Here is a 17,907-nt window from a genome sequence, read left to right as displayed (position 1 = left end):
AATGACGATAATTCAGTTTATAATAGGGTTTATTCGCTCGGTCAGCAGGTGGCGGTATCCTCGTACACTGGGGAGTAAACTGCCATTAAACGAACAGAAGAAGAAGAAAACATCTGCACATGCGCGGTACAGATCGGGTAGACCCGATTTGTACGGTCAGACTTTACACATGCGCAGTAAGGATCGGGGAGTCCTGATCCGTAACTTTCTTTTTATTTTTCGTTTTTGTCTACATTGTACTGAAATGCTTCATTATTGCAAACATTTTAAGATATACTTGTTATTCTTAACATTTTAACAGATACTCTGACCCATAACTATTGTACTGTTGCACCCAATGTGACCCAGTGTCCTATATTGAGATTCACAGCCAGCTAAACTCTCTCTTGCATCACTTCCTCCAAGGAACAGGCACGTGTTGTATTTGGACAGGATTTAATGCAAAAAAGTGTGAAACTGAAATGATACAGAATACAGAAATGTCACATAAACATTAGCTTGGGTTGAACTTAAGTGGACATATAAAACACATCAAAAGTTTCCAAATCACTTCAATAATGTCATATACCCTCTCTTAAAGGTAAACACAATTAAGAAACTTACTCATATTGCCACTCAAAGGGATTTAACGGAGTGGATGGCTTTGGATCGGAGGAAAACACACCATGTCTTGCTTCACTCATGAGCAAACACTTCCTATCACACTTCTTTTAGTGACTAATTGGCTCAACATAGCAAACTGTGCAAACCTGCGCCCCCTATAGGCCTGGAGAAATAACATACAAACAGTTCCAGTACACTCCCCGCCTGGCATTATTTTAAGATTGCCACTAGACCCTATTTACACATGAGACCAATCTCTCAGAAGAAGGATACAGTCCGAAATGGGTCTACAGAATGTCTTTGCAATCTTGTCGCGTGTCACCTTCACTTCCACCTTTCTGACAACTCCATCTCTGCTTGGAAGTGTCTTCACGATGACACCCATAGGCCACTCATTTCTTTTTAGTTGCTTGTCCTTCAGAAGAACAACGTCTCCTTCCTTCAAGTTTGGTTTGCTGCGCTGCCATTTCTGACGACCTTGGAGCATGTGGAGGTACTCCCTCTGCCACCTGGCCCAGAATGTGTCGGCAAGGGCTTGAACTCTCTTCCACTGTCGTGTATATATGTCGGCCTTGGTGAATTCCCCAGGTGGAGTTGGAATCGGATCGAACTTCTGGGTGAGCAGAGCTGAGGGGGTCAGGATTAAGGGAGCGTCTGGATCCGAGGAAACGGGTACAAGTGGCCTTGCGTTGATAATAGCCGTGACTTCTGCCATTAACGTTGTCAGGACCTCGTGAGTTAGAGTAGGGTTTCCTGCTTGTAGGAGCATTGAGTCCAGGATGCGTCGTGAGATGCCTATCATACGCTCCCAGGCGCCACCCATGTGAGATGAGTGAGGAGCATTAAACACCCAGGAACACCTCTGCTTGCGTAGGTAGTCATCCACACTTGTATCACCAGGTTTTGGGGAATGCAACTTTAGGTCCTTGGAGGCACCAATGAAATTGGTTCCGCAATCTGACCTCAACTGTTTGGCAGGGCCTCTGATCGCAAAGAACCTGCGAAGAGCATTGATGAAACTGGAAGAGCTGAGAGTTTCAATCACTTCAATATGAACAGCCCGTGTAGACATGCAAGTGAACAAGACTGCCCATCTCTTACTGTTTGCATGACCACCTTTGGTGCGGCGTGTTGAAACCTCCCACGGTCCAAATACATCGAGGCCAACATAAGAGAATGGGGGGTCCGTCTGAAGGCGTTCGGCAGGTAAGTTAGACATGATTTGCTGCTCTGTTCTACCTCGAAGCTTTCTGCAGGTGACACATTTGTGGATTACACTGCTGATAGACCTCTTAGAACCAACTACCCATAAGCCACTTGCTCTCACAGCCCCCTCAGTGAAGTGTCTTCCTTGGTGCTGGGTGGCTTCATGGTGATGTCGAATGAGCAGTGTTGCAATGTGATGCTTCCCTGGTATCAGAAGAGGGTTAGCCTGATGACTCGGCAAGCCAGACTCTGCAAGTCGACCTCCTACTCGCAATAAGTTTTTGCCATCGACGATGGGATGAAGTTTGTGAAGAGCACTGTTGCGAGGTAAGTCTCGTTTCGCCATGATGCATTTTATTTCTTCTGCATAGGCTTCACGCTGGACACACCTGATGATTGTGTGCTCTGCTTCATATAACGCTTCATCTGTGAGACTAGCCTTACAAAGATGCCAGCCGCTACAGGCACCACCATCTTTAGACTTGAAACTGTGGGAGATGTGGCGAAGGTAGGCCACCGCTTGGACAAGGGAAGTCCATTTTGAGAATCTTTCAAAGCGTGATGAACCCAAGGCACCTGGAGCAGTTGTGGTCACAAGCACATTGACGTTACGTCGAATTTCAATGTCCGACTCTGGATCGACGAGTTCAAATGGACCCTTTTCTGGGGAGAGAGTCTCGTGATTGAGAAGAAATGCTGGGCCGTACAACCATGAAGTACCAGAGAGTTTGTCTGCTGGTACAGACCGAGAGCCATGATCGGCAGGATTGTGCTCTGATGGGACGTATCTCCATTGATCTGGTAGGGAAGACTGCTTGATTCTCTGTACACGATTGTTCACATATACATGGAATCTTCTGTTTTGATTGTTAATGTATCCTAACACCACTTTACTGTCAGTGTAGAATGTTGTCTTGTCAATCTTTACGTTTAGTTCTACTGTGAGAAGCTCTGACATCTCCACAGCAAGCACTGCAGCGCACAGCTCTAATCGAGGAATGGTCGGTTCTGGTACAGGAGCTAGTTTGGCCTTACCCATAACGAATCCGACCTCACTGTGCCTATCTTCATGTGTGACCTTCAGGTAAGCTACCGCAGCGATGGCTTTCACTGAAGCGTCTGAGAAAACACAAAGTTCGATGAATGTGGCTTGTGAGATGGAGAACGTGACGTAGGGGCGGGGAATGTGCAGGTTTGTGAGACTTCGTAGCGAGTCATGCCACCTTCTCCAGCCGTCGTACATGTCTTGGGGTAAGGAACTGTCCCACTCAAGGTTGCCGCTGGAGAGCTCTCTGAGAAGAAGTCTGCCTTTGATGGTTACAGGTGCAAGCAAACCAAGAGGGTCAAACAAGCTGTTCACTGTTGAGAGTACGACCCGGCGAGTGAAGGGTTTTTGCTCTTGTGGAACGTGGAATGTGAACGTGTCTGTTGTGGGGTTCCAACTTACCCCCAAGCTGCGCTGGACTGGAAGCTCATCTGTTGTTAAATCGAGATCTTTGATATCTTTGGCCCTATCCTCAGGGGGGAATGCACTCACCACTTCCACTTTATTGGAAGCAATCTTGTGGAGACGTAGATTTGAGAGGGCAAGCATTTTCTGAGTTCTCTGTAGGACATCAACAGCCTCAGCTGCAGTTGGGAAAGACTTTAATGCGTCATCGACATAGAAGTTGTGCTCTACGAAGTCTCGGGCATCAGTTCCATACTCGCTTTCTGCTTCCCTTGCTGCCAGTCTCAGCCCGTAAATTGCCACTGCAGGGGAAGGACTGTTACCAAAGACATGCACCCTCATTCTGTAGTCTACTACGTCTTTGCCAAGGTCGTTGTCTTTGTACCAAAGAAAGCGAAGGTAGTCTCTGTGGTCTTCTTGGACCACAAAGCAGTAGAACATTTGTTCAATGTCAGCTGTGACTGCGACTGGTTCTTTCCTGAAGCGAAGCAGCACACCCAAAAGTGTGTTGTTCAGGTCCGGGCCAGAAAGCAGCACCTCATTGAGGCACACTCCATCAAACTGTGCACTCGAATCAAACACAACGCGTATCTTCCCTGGCTTTTGGGGATGGTACACACCAAAAATGGGGAGATACCAGTTCTCTTTGTCTCTATTGGGAGGTGGTGCGAGCTCTGCATGTTGGTTATCTAGCATTTTCTGCATGAATTCCACAAAATGTGTTTTCATTTCTGGTTTCTTGTCGAGCGTACGTCGTAACGACATCAGCCGTTGGTAGGCGTAGGACCGGTTATCCGGGAGTTTGCGTCTGGGGGTTCGGAACGGGAGTGGTGCAACCCAGCTGTTTGTATTGTCCTTGAAGAAGCCTGCCATCTTTTTCAAAAAGATTACATCTTCAGCTGAATGAGCAAGGTGGTTGTCGTTGCTGGTGTGACAAAACACAGAGTCTCCCAAATTCTCAGCCGTGGGCTTTTGGTGTGAGAGAGCAGATGGCGGTTGACTGGAGATGGCTTTGGTTTGGCTCAGACTGAAGTCCTCCTTTACACTAAGGTGACTGTCGCAGGGAGTGAGATAGCTTGGGCGCCCATTGTCCAATACATAGGTTTTCAGAACATTCACTTTACTTGGCTTGTGGGCATTACCAAGACACACATCGCCAATGATAACCCAGCCCAGGTCAAGCTTCTGTGCAAATGGGTCATTATCTCTGCCATTGATTTGCTCCCTCACTTTGTGAACTCTCAGAAGGTTGCGTCCTATCAGCAACAGAATGTCTGCACTTGGGTCGAGAGGTGGTATTTGAGCAGCTATTGCTTTCAGGTGCGGGTGGTGTAAGGCAGCTTCTGCAGTTGGCACCTCTTCCCTGTTGTTGGGGATGGCATTGCACTCAATGAGCGCGGGGAGAGGGAAACTCATTTTTCCATCTAATGACTCAACCATGTAGCCACATGCTCTTCTACCAGTCGTGTGTGTTACACCACTACAAGTTTTCAGCATGTATGGTTCAGGTGTGGTTTGTATGTTAAATATGTCAAAAAACTCTGTCTTTGCAAGTGACTGGTTACTTTGATCGTCAATTATTGCATACATCCTTCTGGCGTTGTCTCGCTGACCCTTGGGATAGACTTGCACTAAGCAAACCTTAGAACAGGATCTCCCTGTGATTTTATTTCCACATACCTCTGTGCATGTGGCAGTAACATCCGGGTCTTGTGGATTTGCTTGCTCCCCGCCGTGCACTTCAGGAGATGAAGGAGGTCTGAGCATTTGCTGTGTTGGGGCAGGATGAAGAGCTGCCAGGTGTTTCTCACTATTGCACTCTTCACACTTAATCATGACTGTACAGTCTTTGGCTTGGTGGCCGGTGGAAGCAAGGCAGCGGTAACAAATGCTATTGTCTCTGAGGAACCTCTTCCTCTGCTCAAGCAGCATAGCTCTAAAGCCCCTGCATCTTTTGAGTGGGTGGGGTTTGTGATGTATGGGGCACTGTCTTTCAATGTCTTCGTCTGCTTTTTTTACCTTTGATCCCTCTGATGATATGTCCATCTTGTGCACTGTAACCGATGACCTTTGGTTGTGGTTACTTAACGGTTTTTCTTTTCTGTAGCTGGACATGTGGTTGGCATAGGAAAGAGTCGTGTTGAAAGGTGTGGTAAAGCTTGGATCATTCCTTGCTTTTGCTTGACGTTTCACAAATTCGACAAAGAATGAGAATGGTGGGAAGCTAACATTGTGGTCTTCTTTAAACTTTGACCCTACCATTGTCCACTTCTCTTGAAGATGGAAGGGCAGCTTCTCCACAATTGGATGTACTCCCCTAGCTGTGTCGAGGTAACTTAAACCAGGCAAATAACCATCTAGCTTTGCAGCTTGGAGTTCACACAGCAGATCTGATAGGTCGCGAAGCTTGTGTGGTTCTTTACTGGAGAGCTTTGGAAAGTCTCGTATTCGGGCAAACAGGGAGTTTTCTATTGCTTCTGGTGAGCCGTAACATTCCTCTAGTCTCAACCATATCATGTTCAGACCGGCAGGTGGATGCTTTATGTTGACTGCTTTTAATCTCTTGGCGTGTTCAGAAGACTCTGGGCCTAACCACTTAATGAGTAGGTTGATTTCTTCAGTGGCTGTTAGACCAAGGTCCCTAACAGTGCTCTGGAATGTGGCTTTCCAACTAAGGTAATTTTCTGGCTTGTCGTCAAATTTAGACAGCCCTCCAGTTATTAGCTGACTCTTGGCTAAGAATCTGGCGAGGTCGCTTGCTATGGTGTCTGCATTATCATTTGAGCTTAATCCGTGCTGCAGTTGTAATGCATCGTGGAGAGTCTGTGGACTTACATCTCTTTGTAGTCGTCTCTCTGCCCCATCTTGTGGCATGAATGAGTACTGCACTGGCTCTTGTTTGGGACAAAGAGGTGTGTACATTACTGGTTGTTTGGATTGTTCATTCTGATATTTACTGTCATCATGGTGAGATGTAATGTCTGGAACCAGGTCAGTGTGGCTGTGTTTATTTATGTATTCACTCACTTTTTGCTCTGGGGTTACTTGTAGGGGTGACAATGGCCACTCTTCCCCTGATTCAGCTTTGTCAAATTGAGCTGCTGCTGACTCCATTACCTCTGCTTTAGCCAAGGCTGCATCTGCTTCCTTTTGGAGGTTGATTACATCCAGAGTTGCTTCTAGACGGGCCTTTTCTACTTTAATGTTCATCTCCTTCTCAGCGTAAGCTAATCTGGCTTTTGCTGCTTGAGCTTCTGCTTGTGCCCGCGCTGCTGCCATACTGGCTCGGGTTGATGCTGACGACCTGCTTGAACATGCTGCAGATGATGTAACAGTCAGTTTTCCTGAAGACTTTGAGGACCTTCTTGAGCGAGTGGACCTTGCTTCCTCGTCGTTTTGACCTTCAGCCTCTGATTTCTCCATGTTAGAGTAGATCTATCACTCGACGTCCCTCGCAGAGCGCTATGATTTCACTGTACTGTTGCACCCAATGTGACCCAGTGTCCTATATTGAGATTCACAGCCAGCTAAACTCTCTCTTGCATCACTTCCTCCAAGGAACAGGCACGTGTTGTATTTGGACAGGATTTAATGCAAAAAAGTGTGAAACTGAAATGATACAGAATACAGAAATGTCACATAAACATTAGCTTGGGTTGAACTTAAGTGGACATATAAAACACATCAAAAGTTTCCAAATCACTTCAATAATGTCATATACCCTCTCTTAAAGGTAAACACAATTAAGAAACTTACTCATATTGCCACTCAAAGGGATTTAACGGAGTGGATGGCTTTGGATCGGAGGAAAACACACCATGTCTTGCTTCACTCATGAGCAAACACTTCCTATCACACTTCTTTTAGTGACTAATTGGCTCAACATAGCAAACTGTGCAAACCTGCGCCCCCTATAGGCCTGGAGAAATAACATACAAACAGTTCCAGTACAACTATCGTAAAACGCTACGACCGGAAGTAGAAACCTTTCGCGCATGCGGGGTACCGATCGGGTTTCCGGTACGGATCGGGTAGTGACAACCTGGGCTGCGCTATGAATTCTGGGACACAGCTTCTTCTTCTTCGGGGTTTAACGGCAGCTGGCATCCTTGTACATGCAGTGCTGCCATCTTCTGTTTCAGTGCGTTATTACACTCTTAAATCCTACTACTTATTCCTGCGTCTTTTGGGATCTTACAAAGCTTCAAACGACGCGTCGACTATTAAATTAGTCGTCGACGATTTTAATAGTCGACGTAATCGTGACTAGTCGATTAATCGTGGCAGCCCTAATATTTATAAACAATCAAAAACAACAATTATTAGGCAATTTATTTCCAATTTGTATTGAATTTATTTCTGTTAACATGGTGTTTTTGGTCTGATTGAAGGACTGATGTGATGGTAAGGTGTCTGCTGCTCCGCTTTGAATATTGGTAGGCTTTTTTTTTTTTTTAAATTTTCACAAGAATTGCTAGTTCCCCTAGAGTTTTGGCCACCCCAACAATCAGACGATTGCCTATGAGCAAGCATTTAGCAACAGTGGGAAGGAAAAACTCCCCTCTAAGAGGAAGAAACCTTCGACAGAACCAGGCTCAGGAAGGGACAGCCATCTGCCGCGACTGGTTGGGGTGGGGGGAGTGAAAATTTAAAAAAAAGAAAAAAGCCAAAGTGATCATTATTGGAGCAGCTTAATGAATTTTTCCAGTGCTGTTAATACCCTTTTCCAACCCCAGTTTGTGTTTTTGTCACTTTTGTCCAAGGTGGAGGAGGCCATGCTGTAGATTGATTCTGTATGGTCTTTCAATGTCAATACAAGGGAACCTCTTAGAGAGGCCAGGGTTGAAAAAGGGATGCCGGAGAACCTCCGAGGGTGTTATCTGCTGGTGTGCATCCAAGGCCAACATCCCTTTAATTAAGCTGACAAATAAACGTTGGCCATTTTCAGGTCCTCGTCTAAACACCATTACTTGTTCGAGGTCATCAAGACGCGTAAGTTTTATGTATCGAGTCTCCAGGGACTCATATCCTGTCTCGCACTGAAATTGTTGGTCAGTCTTAAATGTCCAGCGCTGTTGGTTGTAGTTGTCTTCAATGAAATAGTCTTCAGTGTACACGCCAGAGTCCAGAATATGATCTAGTGGCTGTCCTTGAGTCTCTATGATGAATTTCAAAACATCATATTCTCCATTTCCAGGGTAGAGAGGCACCCCTGTACCAAGTTCCACAGCTACCAGCCCCAGAGACCACATGTCAGCTGCTTCATTATAAGGAAGGCCAAGCATAACCTCAGGTGCACTATAACCAACCGTCCCCACACGGTCACCAGGCATTACTGCAGATGCAGGACATGCGAGGCCAAAGTCTATAAGTTTGACTTTGATGGGAGACTCATGGCGGTTAACAACCATGATGTTTCTAGATTTGAGGTCAGCGTGCACTATTCCCACAGAGCCCAGGTGTGACAGGGCATTTGTGAGTTGATGTAAAATTGGCCTGACTTCGCTTATGGGGAGACCCTGGTTTTTCCGGTCCCGTATGTAGTCCCACAGGCATTGATCAAGGATTTCAAAGTTTAAGCAGACCCGCTCTCCGTCATGGAAAAAGCCGTTCCATTTAACAATGTTGGCGGCATCTGGATCCAACCTTCTCAGCTGCTCCAGGATGAAAATTTCCAGTTTTGCCTGTTGCAGAGTATCAGGGTGGTTCCTGTTTACTTTAATAGCCACAGCTTGGTTGGTTTTGGTATCACGGCATTTGGCTACAATACCAAAGCCCCCTTCTCCAAGGAAAGCCTCTACCTTGTAGTGGTTTCCCAAAATGCTCCCTTTAACTATTTCAAGCTCATCTGAGCTGAAGGATGGGTTAGCTGACATGGTGGAATGTGTCGGCTTGATCGGTGAATTGCTGAGAAACGTGAAATTCTCTCAAAACTTTCCAAAAGGGTTTTGGTTGCTGTCAGGTCTACGTCCGTTAAGCACTAAAGTTTAACAGAGCAAAGCCCCTATTTATGGGCTTTGCCTCTCAGCAAGATTATGACATTCTATTTTTTTCAGTTGAAACACTGAAAAAAAATAGTGTTTCAACAGGGCAGGCTGGCGCCCTATGGGACGCAGAGGTGATAGGGTAAGGATGCAGAGGATAAGATCCAGGATAAGATTTACTTATCGGTCAGCTCATCAGCAGCTTGGCAGGAGATGGACTCAAGGTGAAGACACAAAATCAACAATGACAACACTGTTATTCTTTATTAGTGTGAATGCTAGTAAGCGTGTGTTTCAACCAGGGTTTTAATAGTTTTGCAATTTTCATTAGTTTTTATTTTTATTTAGTTTTGACTTCAGATTTTCAATTTTATATCAGTTTTAATTAGTTTTTACCAATTGCTTGCTAGTTTAGTTTAGTTTTTATTTTTTTGAAAATCCTTAGTTTCAGTTTAGTTTTGATTAGTTTCAGTTACAGTTTTAGTTGTGTTTGCAATAATTAAGTGTAACAAAATCCCAGTTTAATCATATCAGTCATTCTCTTCTGTTTATCCTTGGGTATGTTGCTATTCCAGCTACCATACCCTGCACCCTGGACAGGTCGCCTGTCTGTCGCAGGGCTAACACGCAGAGACAGACAACTCACATTCCCACCTATGGGTTCTTTAAATAAATAAATAAATAAATAAATAAAGGCAGATGAACAACCATTGATACCAGGCATCTTGGCCCCAATGAGACTATTAACTCTTGCAGCACCGGGTGTTCATAATTTTTGGTTCAAGTGAATTGATGAACTTTTTGAAGGCAATTGACTCACACAGTTATGTAGATATCCCAGTCCTGTTGTCTCGGGATGCATCACGCTGCCTTGCCTGGGGTTAGCGTCTGTTTCTGGGGATGAGGGTTGAGTGTGCTCCCTTACCTTCTCAAGGTAAGCTAGGTGAGCCTTCTTGTGTGAGCTTTTCAAGCGCACTTTAAGGTTTGTGGGATTTTTTTCCCTTTAGAAATGTCCCTCATAATTTGTCTCTTTCAACTACAAGACACTTGCTTTATCCAAAACACAGTCATATTCAAAGTAATCCCAAATTGGACTCTGGCGCTTTCTCCCGACTTTTCCTGACATGATTCTGCGCGTGGACGGAGCAGCAACACAGACGACTCGACTAACGTACTTGCCACCTGCTGGCATAATTAGACAGCAAGAAAAAAATCTGGAAATTAAACTTCATTTTCACCCTTGACTATTGTATGACACGCACACATCAATAAAAACTAAACACATTTTTGCTATAAATTCAGTTAATTTTAGTTAGTTTTGTGAACACTCATTACAGTTTTTGTTAGTTTTCCTTTTTTTGATTTTATTTTTATTTCCGTTAACGAAAATGTTTTTTCACTTCTAGTTTTTGTTATTTCGTTAGTTTTCGTTAACGATAATAACCTTGGTTTCAACTGCTGCTGTGTGCACAGTGTTTGCTCTACAGCCATCATTTTACCCTCACGCATGGAGTCACACAAACCACCTGCAACTCAACACCTCAAAGACTAAGGAACTGGTTGTGGACTTCGGGAGGTCCAGAGAAGGTCCACTGCCGGTTCAGATAGAGGGGGAGGAGGTGGAGGTGGTCAACAAGTACAAGTACCTCGGGCTGTGGGTGGACAATAAACTGGACTGGTCATGCAACACAGAGCACCTGTATAAAAAAGCCCAAAGCCGACTGTACTTCCTCAGGAGGCTGAGGTCTTTTAACATCTGCAGGAAGCTCCTGAGGATGTTTTACCAGTCGGTGGTTGCTGGAGTACTTTTCTATGCTGTGGTGTGCTGGGGGAGCAGCACAGCAAAGAAGGACTCATCCAGGCTGGAGAAACTGATCAGGAAGGCTGGCTCTGTGGTCGGCATGAAGCTGGACACTCTGGTGACAGTGGCAGAGAAAAGGACATTAAAGAAACTGCTGGACATTATGAACAATGCTGGGCATCCTCTGCACACGGCCATAAACAATCAGAAGAGTCTGTTCAGTGACAGGTTGCTTCTCCCCAAGACAAGAACTAACAGACTTAAAAACTCCTTTGTCCCACACGCCATCAGACTGTTTAACTCCTCTCTGGAGGGGAGAGGGAGGGGAAACAGGAAACAGGAGGACAAAGGAGGGGGGAACAACTAAGCTGTAGTGCCTCTTCACCTCACTGTACAATACCTTGTGCAATACTTTTTGTAAATAGTCAACAGTGCAATAGACTCAATACTTGAAATGTGCAATTCACTTGTATTTTTATTTTTTATTCCTATTTATTCTATTTATCCCCTTTGTATATTTTATTTATATTTGTCTCTGTATTTATATATGTGTGTGTGTGTGTGTGTGTGTGTATATATATATATATATATATATATATATATATATATAACAATTCTGTAACTGTAACTTCGGTCGTTGCTGTGCTTTTTTTTGGAAGTCGAATTTCCCAGAGGAACCCACCCGAGGGATTAATAAAGTTCTATCTTATCTTATCTTATCTTATCTTATCTTATCTTATCTTATCTTATCTTATCTTATCTTATCTTATCTTATCGTTGTTGTCTTTCCAACAGCATGTCTTTCAAAGCTCAGAGATGTAAACATTTTTAAACTGTGTGGATCCAAGTGGAGGGATAACCGACCCATAGAAATACATTATATTTTCAGACAGGAGTTTGTCTCAACAGCAGGAAAGACCCCACTTTTTAAATTGCTCCTGTGGCCAAAGTTTTGACAGCAGGAACATGAAGAACACACTGTTGTATAGAACAGGTCCTCGGGATCGTCACCGTTTGAAAATGATTTTGATGGGAGTTAGGGTCTTGGATTTAGAAGCAGTCGTTCAACAGGTGCACCGAGGCAGATTTGGCAGGGTTTGGCCACAGAGTAATAGTATGTCAGTAGTTAGTCCTGGACAACTAGATCAAGCATTCCGATTGGCCCATGAAATTCAGGCTTCTGTTTGATTGGTGCATTTGTTTTCAGCAGACAGGTGGTTCAGATCTGGGCTTTTGGAGTCAGTTGATGACTTTTAGAATCATCTTTTCTGACTGGATCATTAAAACTTAAAGCATTGATCTTTCTGCAGTGGATTCTCCCACATTTCAGTGATATGGTGAATAAAAGAATATTGTAAAGTCAAAATACACAACGTCATAGTCTCACTTCAAGCACTTTATTCCTTACGTCATGTTTTTCCGCTCACCCACAATAAGAACAACACACCGCAGGCAACAGTACTCTCGCGATATAACAGAAAATAACAAGTTAACAATCTCCCTCTTTCTTTTTTAAAACACACACAAATAACAATTTAAAAATTGTTATTTGTGTTGTAATCTTTATAAAAAACCTAAAAAAAAACCCACCTCTTAATCTTTGGTATATGGCGAGGCGCTGTGGACATCCAAGTTTGTGATTGTGTAGAATTTTCAAATCAATACCATGGTTGCATCTGCTGAAAATCTCTGTGAAGCTTAAATCTCAGTGACCTTGACTTCAAGGTCAGAGGCCAACTTTTTTGAAAATCAGAGCAGTTTCACATTTATAACACAGGTATGTCTACTAGGAGGCTGAAGGGTAGCACTATATATTTATTAGGGCTGCCACAAACGATTATTTTGATAGTCGACTAGTCACCGATTATTTTTGCGATTAGTCGACTAATCAAATCCATTGGACGTAAAACGTACAGCACCAGCACCCATCTGCTCTCATATAACTATCATTAGCTTACAGCTTTAAGGGCACTATTTATTCCTTGATGTTGTGACAGAAAAAAATATACCTTTAACAAGGGGGCCATATTACATATGAGGAAACCTACTGATTTATATTACATAAATTGCTACTTTTAGGACTAAACTGACATGTCCACTGCACTTTTCCAGTCTCACAGATGACATAAAGTTTTAGCTTACTCATATCTGTACCTACAGTACACATATCAATGTTTAATCTAACATGCAGTACTTTGGACTGTGGGAGCAAACTGGGGTGCAAAGAAAATCACCAAACACAGTAAAAAAAACAGCAGAAAGGCTCAAACTCATACACTCCCTGTTGTGAAGTGAATGCTAACCTACGTCCCCGTTATACACAACAAATGCTAAAGTAAAGTTATCTAAATGCTTTCTAATTGCGCTGAGGGTATATTTTAGATTTTGCATAATTTATTTTTGTTTTTGGCAGAACATAGACTGCTTCTTCTGATACTGCACATAAAAATCTTGAAGAAACAGTGAAAATAAACAACTTTCACTGCATGGGATCATATGTGTACTTTGTGTCCCTGAGAAAAGCATGCAGAGTTATCTTAAGATCTAATAATTAGCCCTAAGGGGCACATTGTGAAACTGTTGTATTTTCAAGGTCTGCCTCAAATTTGTCTTGCCTTCAAAATGTGCTATGCCTGTAAGCGTGATGCAAAAGAATATGTGCTGTTTCAGTAGATGAACTGTGAAGGATAAAAGGTTGCAGCCTGGACGAGGATATGGTCAAACATTGACATTGTCTCCATTTGATGTAGAGGGATTTTAAATTCAAAGCCGGTTATCTGGTTCCTTTTCGATCAAAAAGGGCATCAGTCGTACTGGGAATGGTTCTTCCATCCTTTCTTCTTCCCTTCTCGCTTCTCTCTCGTTTCTCCCACCACCCTAAACACAGTTCACTTCAAGGTCCATCAGTAGCTAATAATAGAGTAGAGTCACTCAGTCTTGGGTAGAGTCAAGGATATGTAAATATCCCTCCCTTTTTCCTGTGGGCAACTTCCTGGTTGCTGACAAAGGCGGGCACAAATGAGAGGAGGAGGAAAGAAGCATGGTTGGCATGGCAACGAGGCCTGGCTGTCTGCACAGTTTTTAACTCGGGTGTAAAATGCAAATGCTATTTTCCCAGGAGTAGCCTGTTAAAAGCTGCTCGCTCAGCTCTCTTCTCTTAACTTCACATGTCCTCATGCAAAGATCCCAGCTGGTTCACCGCTGAGACACATATTAAATGACATATTTTCTCTAAGGCTGTAAAGATGCCTTATTTTTAAGCCTGTGGTCATGCACATTTATGAAATTTGACTCAAGTTATCGTAATAAAAATGCAAGACGTTCAATAAAACATTTTGCTCATTTGGGCCTCAAAAAGGACTTCAAAGCTCGAAAGCTGAAAAGTTAATCGGATATTGTAGGTAAAAAACCCTTTAAAACAGTAATTTCACTTCAACCTGCTGCCCCGATGCTGCCTTTAATCTGCGTGCCATAACAACGCCAACCTAAAATAGCCCCTCTCTCTCTGTGTGTGTTAGCAAATTAAGTGAAAAAGTGTGGGCAGAGTAGAACAGATATATCACTATGACAACCTTGCTGGCTGATTGCGATGTAATGTGACTTCTATGAGTTTTGTTTTCTGATCATCTCGTTCTGAATTTTCTGTAGGAATTCAGAGTCAGTGCTACAGCCTCCAACTGCCAAAGCATTACACTGTGGTATAACCAACATACATATTTGTGCAGACACTTGATGATGAATGAGTTGCCATGGTTTAATTGGTTTCATAATTACAACACTGAAATGCAGAAAATTCAGGATTTACAGATACGCCGGGCTTAGCTAGCTACGTGACTGTGAGTACTTGTTTTCTGAACAGGCAACAACTATTGTGTTTGAACACAAAGTGTTTTCTTCTCCTTTTCTTTTCACAAGAAAGACGAATCTTTTGCAAACAGGCAGCGCCAATTGACTTGTTAAAAACTGAAGTGGCCTTTATTGTGGTATTAATAAAAGTGTCTGTTTTGACAACAGCCGTTTCAAAATTCTTTGCTCCATTGTTGTTTTATTTGAAAGACAAGATGTCAAAATTTCTCGCCAATTAGATTATGGTCACAAAAACGTTGCTTCTTCATTTGGTAGAAATGACGCGTTCCCTGACATTTTCCCTAGGACAAGTACTCAACCTTTTCTCTGTGACTGCAGGTGCCAAAAAGCTGGCCAACAAGGCAGCGCTGTGGTACGTCCCCTGCTCTCTGCAAAATGTTGACAAGATCATGGAGGTGCCACCCATCAAGGTACATGGAAACTCAAATTGCTTGCATCTTAAAATTGTGGCAGCTTCTCTGTGTCTCAGTGACCTTTCCACCCACCTTACCCCAGCCCCACATCTAAAATGACACGAGCAAGGCTATATGGTCAAGATAGAAATGACTGACATTTAACAATGTGAAAAGTCCCTTTCACTCATCTTTGTTTTGAATACCTGCTTGTTGCAATTCTTTGCTGTACTCCTCGTGCATTTGTGCAGAGAGTGGTGTTCGAGTGGATCTATGCACAAGTGTTCAGCATGTTGAATATATTCTTTCTACAGTATGCTAGTGCTGAACAAGAGGAGGAGGGCAGGAAGCGCTATGAGGCTCAGAAGATGGAGAGATTGGAGACCAAGGCGAGGCCTGAAGAGATGATGCCATCTCCACCCAACCCAGGTAATATATTCAAGCTCAGGGTCCCATATCAGTTTGCAGATACAAAACCACAGCTATAGAAGTCGTTTCCCTATCTTACAAGTTTTCAGTGATGATGCAGATATGAGTGAAATTTCTTCCATTTCCTCCCTCATGGGGTTTGCTAATAGTATGCCATAAAAATACTAAAAATACTGTACAGCCATCTTTGTTGTTGCCCAATTAATGCAGTGACGGGAGAAGCAATTAGTTTTTTGATGTATTTTCACTGCTGGCACCATGAATTCATGCTGAGCTGCAGCAGGAAGTCAAAAGCAAATGTTTTTTTCAAAGTTAAAACACAGAGATATTATTGCTGAATATCAAGATAAAACAATGATAAATCAAGCAAGTGAAGAATCCCTGGAGTGCTCTCAGAGCGCGTCCACAGGAATACATTTAAACATTTAACATGTAAACACGTGGGCCCTAGCATCCTCACAAGAGCACTTGAAGAACTCAGAAATGGATCCATTTGGAAACACTGCTGCGTGGGCACTTCTTTTCTCATTTCTGAGGCTTTCTTTCTCTGGCAGGGGGTGATACCCTCTTGAGTTAGCTTTAAAAACACCTCCTAAGCCGATTTTTTTCAGAGCCACTAAAGTATGTGTTTTACTTTGACTGTCTTCACACACGAATGGCAAATTGGCTGGTTCTTATATTTCGCTTTTTTACTCCACTTGATGACTTAAAGTGCTTCACACAACATGGCTCATTCATCCATTCATACCAACAATTATTTCTCCGTTTAAGTGCTTTCAATCTAACATTCACACTCTGATCTCACCAGTTTCAGCACCACTCTCACTAAATGTCCAGGCAAAGACATCTGTTTTATTTTCTTCTTCTACTTTTATGTTTCTTCTTTTGTAGTATTTTCTATAAGTAGTCAGGCCTCTGCTTCTTGTTTACATGTTGTAGGATTGAGTGGTCATGTGTTCTACATTTACGGGTGTGCATTAAAAGTATTGTATTCATCATTAGGTGCTATATACATGTATTCATCCATATTAAAACTGTAAAGACTCTAATCGAATTCCCTAATTTTGTCACGCTGCTTCATCAGAGGATCCACCAAAAGGTATGTGATCAGCAAGTAGCATGGCAGAATCTATTTATGCATGAAGGTGTTGTTGGCATTGGCTTGCTTTGCTCACACATTTTATTTTTAAATGAATTCAATTTTTTTTAGGCTGACTGATACAGACATATTTTAAGACTGATACAGATAGACAGATTTGTTTCTTTCAGAAACACAAAACAAACATAATTCCCTGTTTATTTATTATGTGCACTTGTTTTTGAGTCATTATTAACACAATATAACAGTAAAATTGTGGATTAGTTGTGTATGTGCCTTTGCTAAGTGCCTTGCCAACGGGGAAGTTGCAAGAGTGCCCTCTGGTGGACAAACTCTGCAAACCCACTCCACATAACATGTCCGAAGGGTGTTTTTCCCATCCTTCCCTTTTCTTTTCTGTTTCAAATCTTAATTTGTCACTGCTGGTTATACATATCAGTACCAATATATTGGTAAATGGCTTATATTGAATGATACGATGGCCCTGTTCGTCAAGCTCTACCTTAAATTGTTTATTATTTTTTTATTTTTCTGTTGAATGTGTGTTTGTCTGTTTGCCTTGCAGAAAAGCACACTGTTGGCTTTAGCCAGTCGAGTCTGATTCATCTGGTGGGCCCTTCAGACTGTACACTACATGACTATGTTCATGGAGGTTAGTCTATTTCTTTTTCTAGATACATTCACTGATGAAATGTTGTACAGTTAATTTCATACACTAATATGTATCTGAGAGCTGAGCATTTAGCATTTTTTTATACTACAGCATGAGGGGACATGAAAAAACACACTAAATTCTTGATGAAGATTTAGGTTAACTACAGTCTGGCTTTTAGATGTGTCTTCTATAAACTCAGTGTTATTAAACACATGACTCATTAGTCATGACTGAAACTTCATTTATAGAATAAATTATTAAGCTGTTAAAGATAGAAATACATTTTCACACTATCAAAGAGGGCAAATTAACATAGCATTACATGGTTCGAACTAATGAAGGCTTCATACTTCCTCTTAGCCTTAATCCAGTCTTAAGCATATATATTTTCTTCGCATCCAAAGCTATATTGCATGAATGA

At 42.7% G+C, this 17,907-nt stretch overlaps 3 protein-coding genes across 8 annotated transcripts in view; 1 reads left to right on the top strand and 2 right to left on the bottom strand.

The window, feature by feature from the left end:
• acot7 (acyl-CoA thioesterase 7) overlaps nucleotides 1–17,907 on the top strand; it is a 64,008-nt gene that overhangs the window by 14,752 nt on the left and 31,349 nt on the right. For 3 of the 5 annotated variants that reach the window (XM_086278761.1, XM_086278763.1, XM_086278759.1), the window contains exons 4-7: nucleotides 15,230–15,321; nucleotides 15,618–15,732; nucleotides 16,817–16,831; nucleotides 17,397–17,483. In XM_086278761.1, the coding sequence (XP_086134887.1) occupies nucleotides 15,230–15,321; nucleotides 15,618–15,732; nucleotides 16,817–16,831; nucleotides 17,397–17,483 (309 nt within the window). The remainder of the gene's footprint in view (nucleotides 1–15,229; nucleotides 15,322–15,617; nucleotides 15,733–16,816; nucleotides 16,832–17,396; nucleotides 17,484–17,907) is intronic. The other 2 variants (XM_086278762.1, XM_086278760.1) reach the window with 1 other exon arrangement.
• Nucleotides 337–7,185, bottom strand: LOC147305029 (uncharacterized). 2 transcript variants are annotated; one of them, XM_086277505.1, is made up of 2 exons: nucleotides 7,016–7,185; nucleotides 337–6,868 (listed from the first exon to the last, which is right to left on the bottom strand). In XM_086277505.1, exon 2 carries the CDS (start codon nucleotides 6,680–6,682, stop codon nucleotides 842–844), a length of 5,841 nt encoding a protein of 1,946 aa, XP_086133631.1. In that variant the 5' UTR covers nucleotides 6,683–6,868; nucleotides 7,016–7,185; the 3' UTR covers nucleotides 337–841. The 2 variants fall into 2 exon arrangements, 1 of the variants encoding a protein (XP_086133631.1); XR_015126621.1 differs by having other exon boundaries at nucleotides 342–456; nucleotides 604–7,185.
• On the bottom strand, nucleotides 7,813–9,204 carry LOC147305028 (homeodomain-interacting protein kinase 2-like). The gene has a single exon (XM_086277507.1). The coding sequence runs from the start codon at nucleotides 9,133–9,135 to the stop codon at nucleotides 8,008–8,010; it is 1,128 nt and encodes a 375-aa protein (XP_086133633.1). The 5' UTR covers nucleotides 9,136–9,204; the 3' UTR covers nucleotides 7,813–8,007.

The sequence above is a fragment of the Aulonocara sp. 'chitande type north' Nkhata Bay genome, linkage group LG20, assembly GCF_057382095.1.
Source record: "Aulonocara sp. 'chitande type north' Nkhata Bay isolate Kocher_YH1m ecotype deep benthic linkage group LG20, A_spYH_male_GT1.1, whole genome shotgun sequence".
NCBI lineage: Eukaryota > Metazoa > Chordata > Actinopteri > Cichliformes > Cichlidae > Aulonocara > Aulonocara sp. 'chitande type north' Nkhata Bay.
This window is presented reverse-complemented; position numbering and strand designations above follow the sequence as displayed.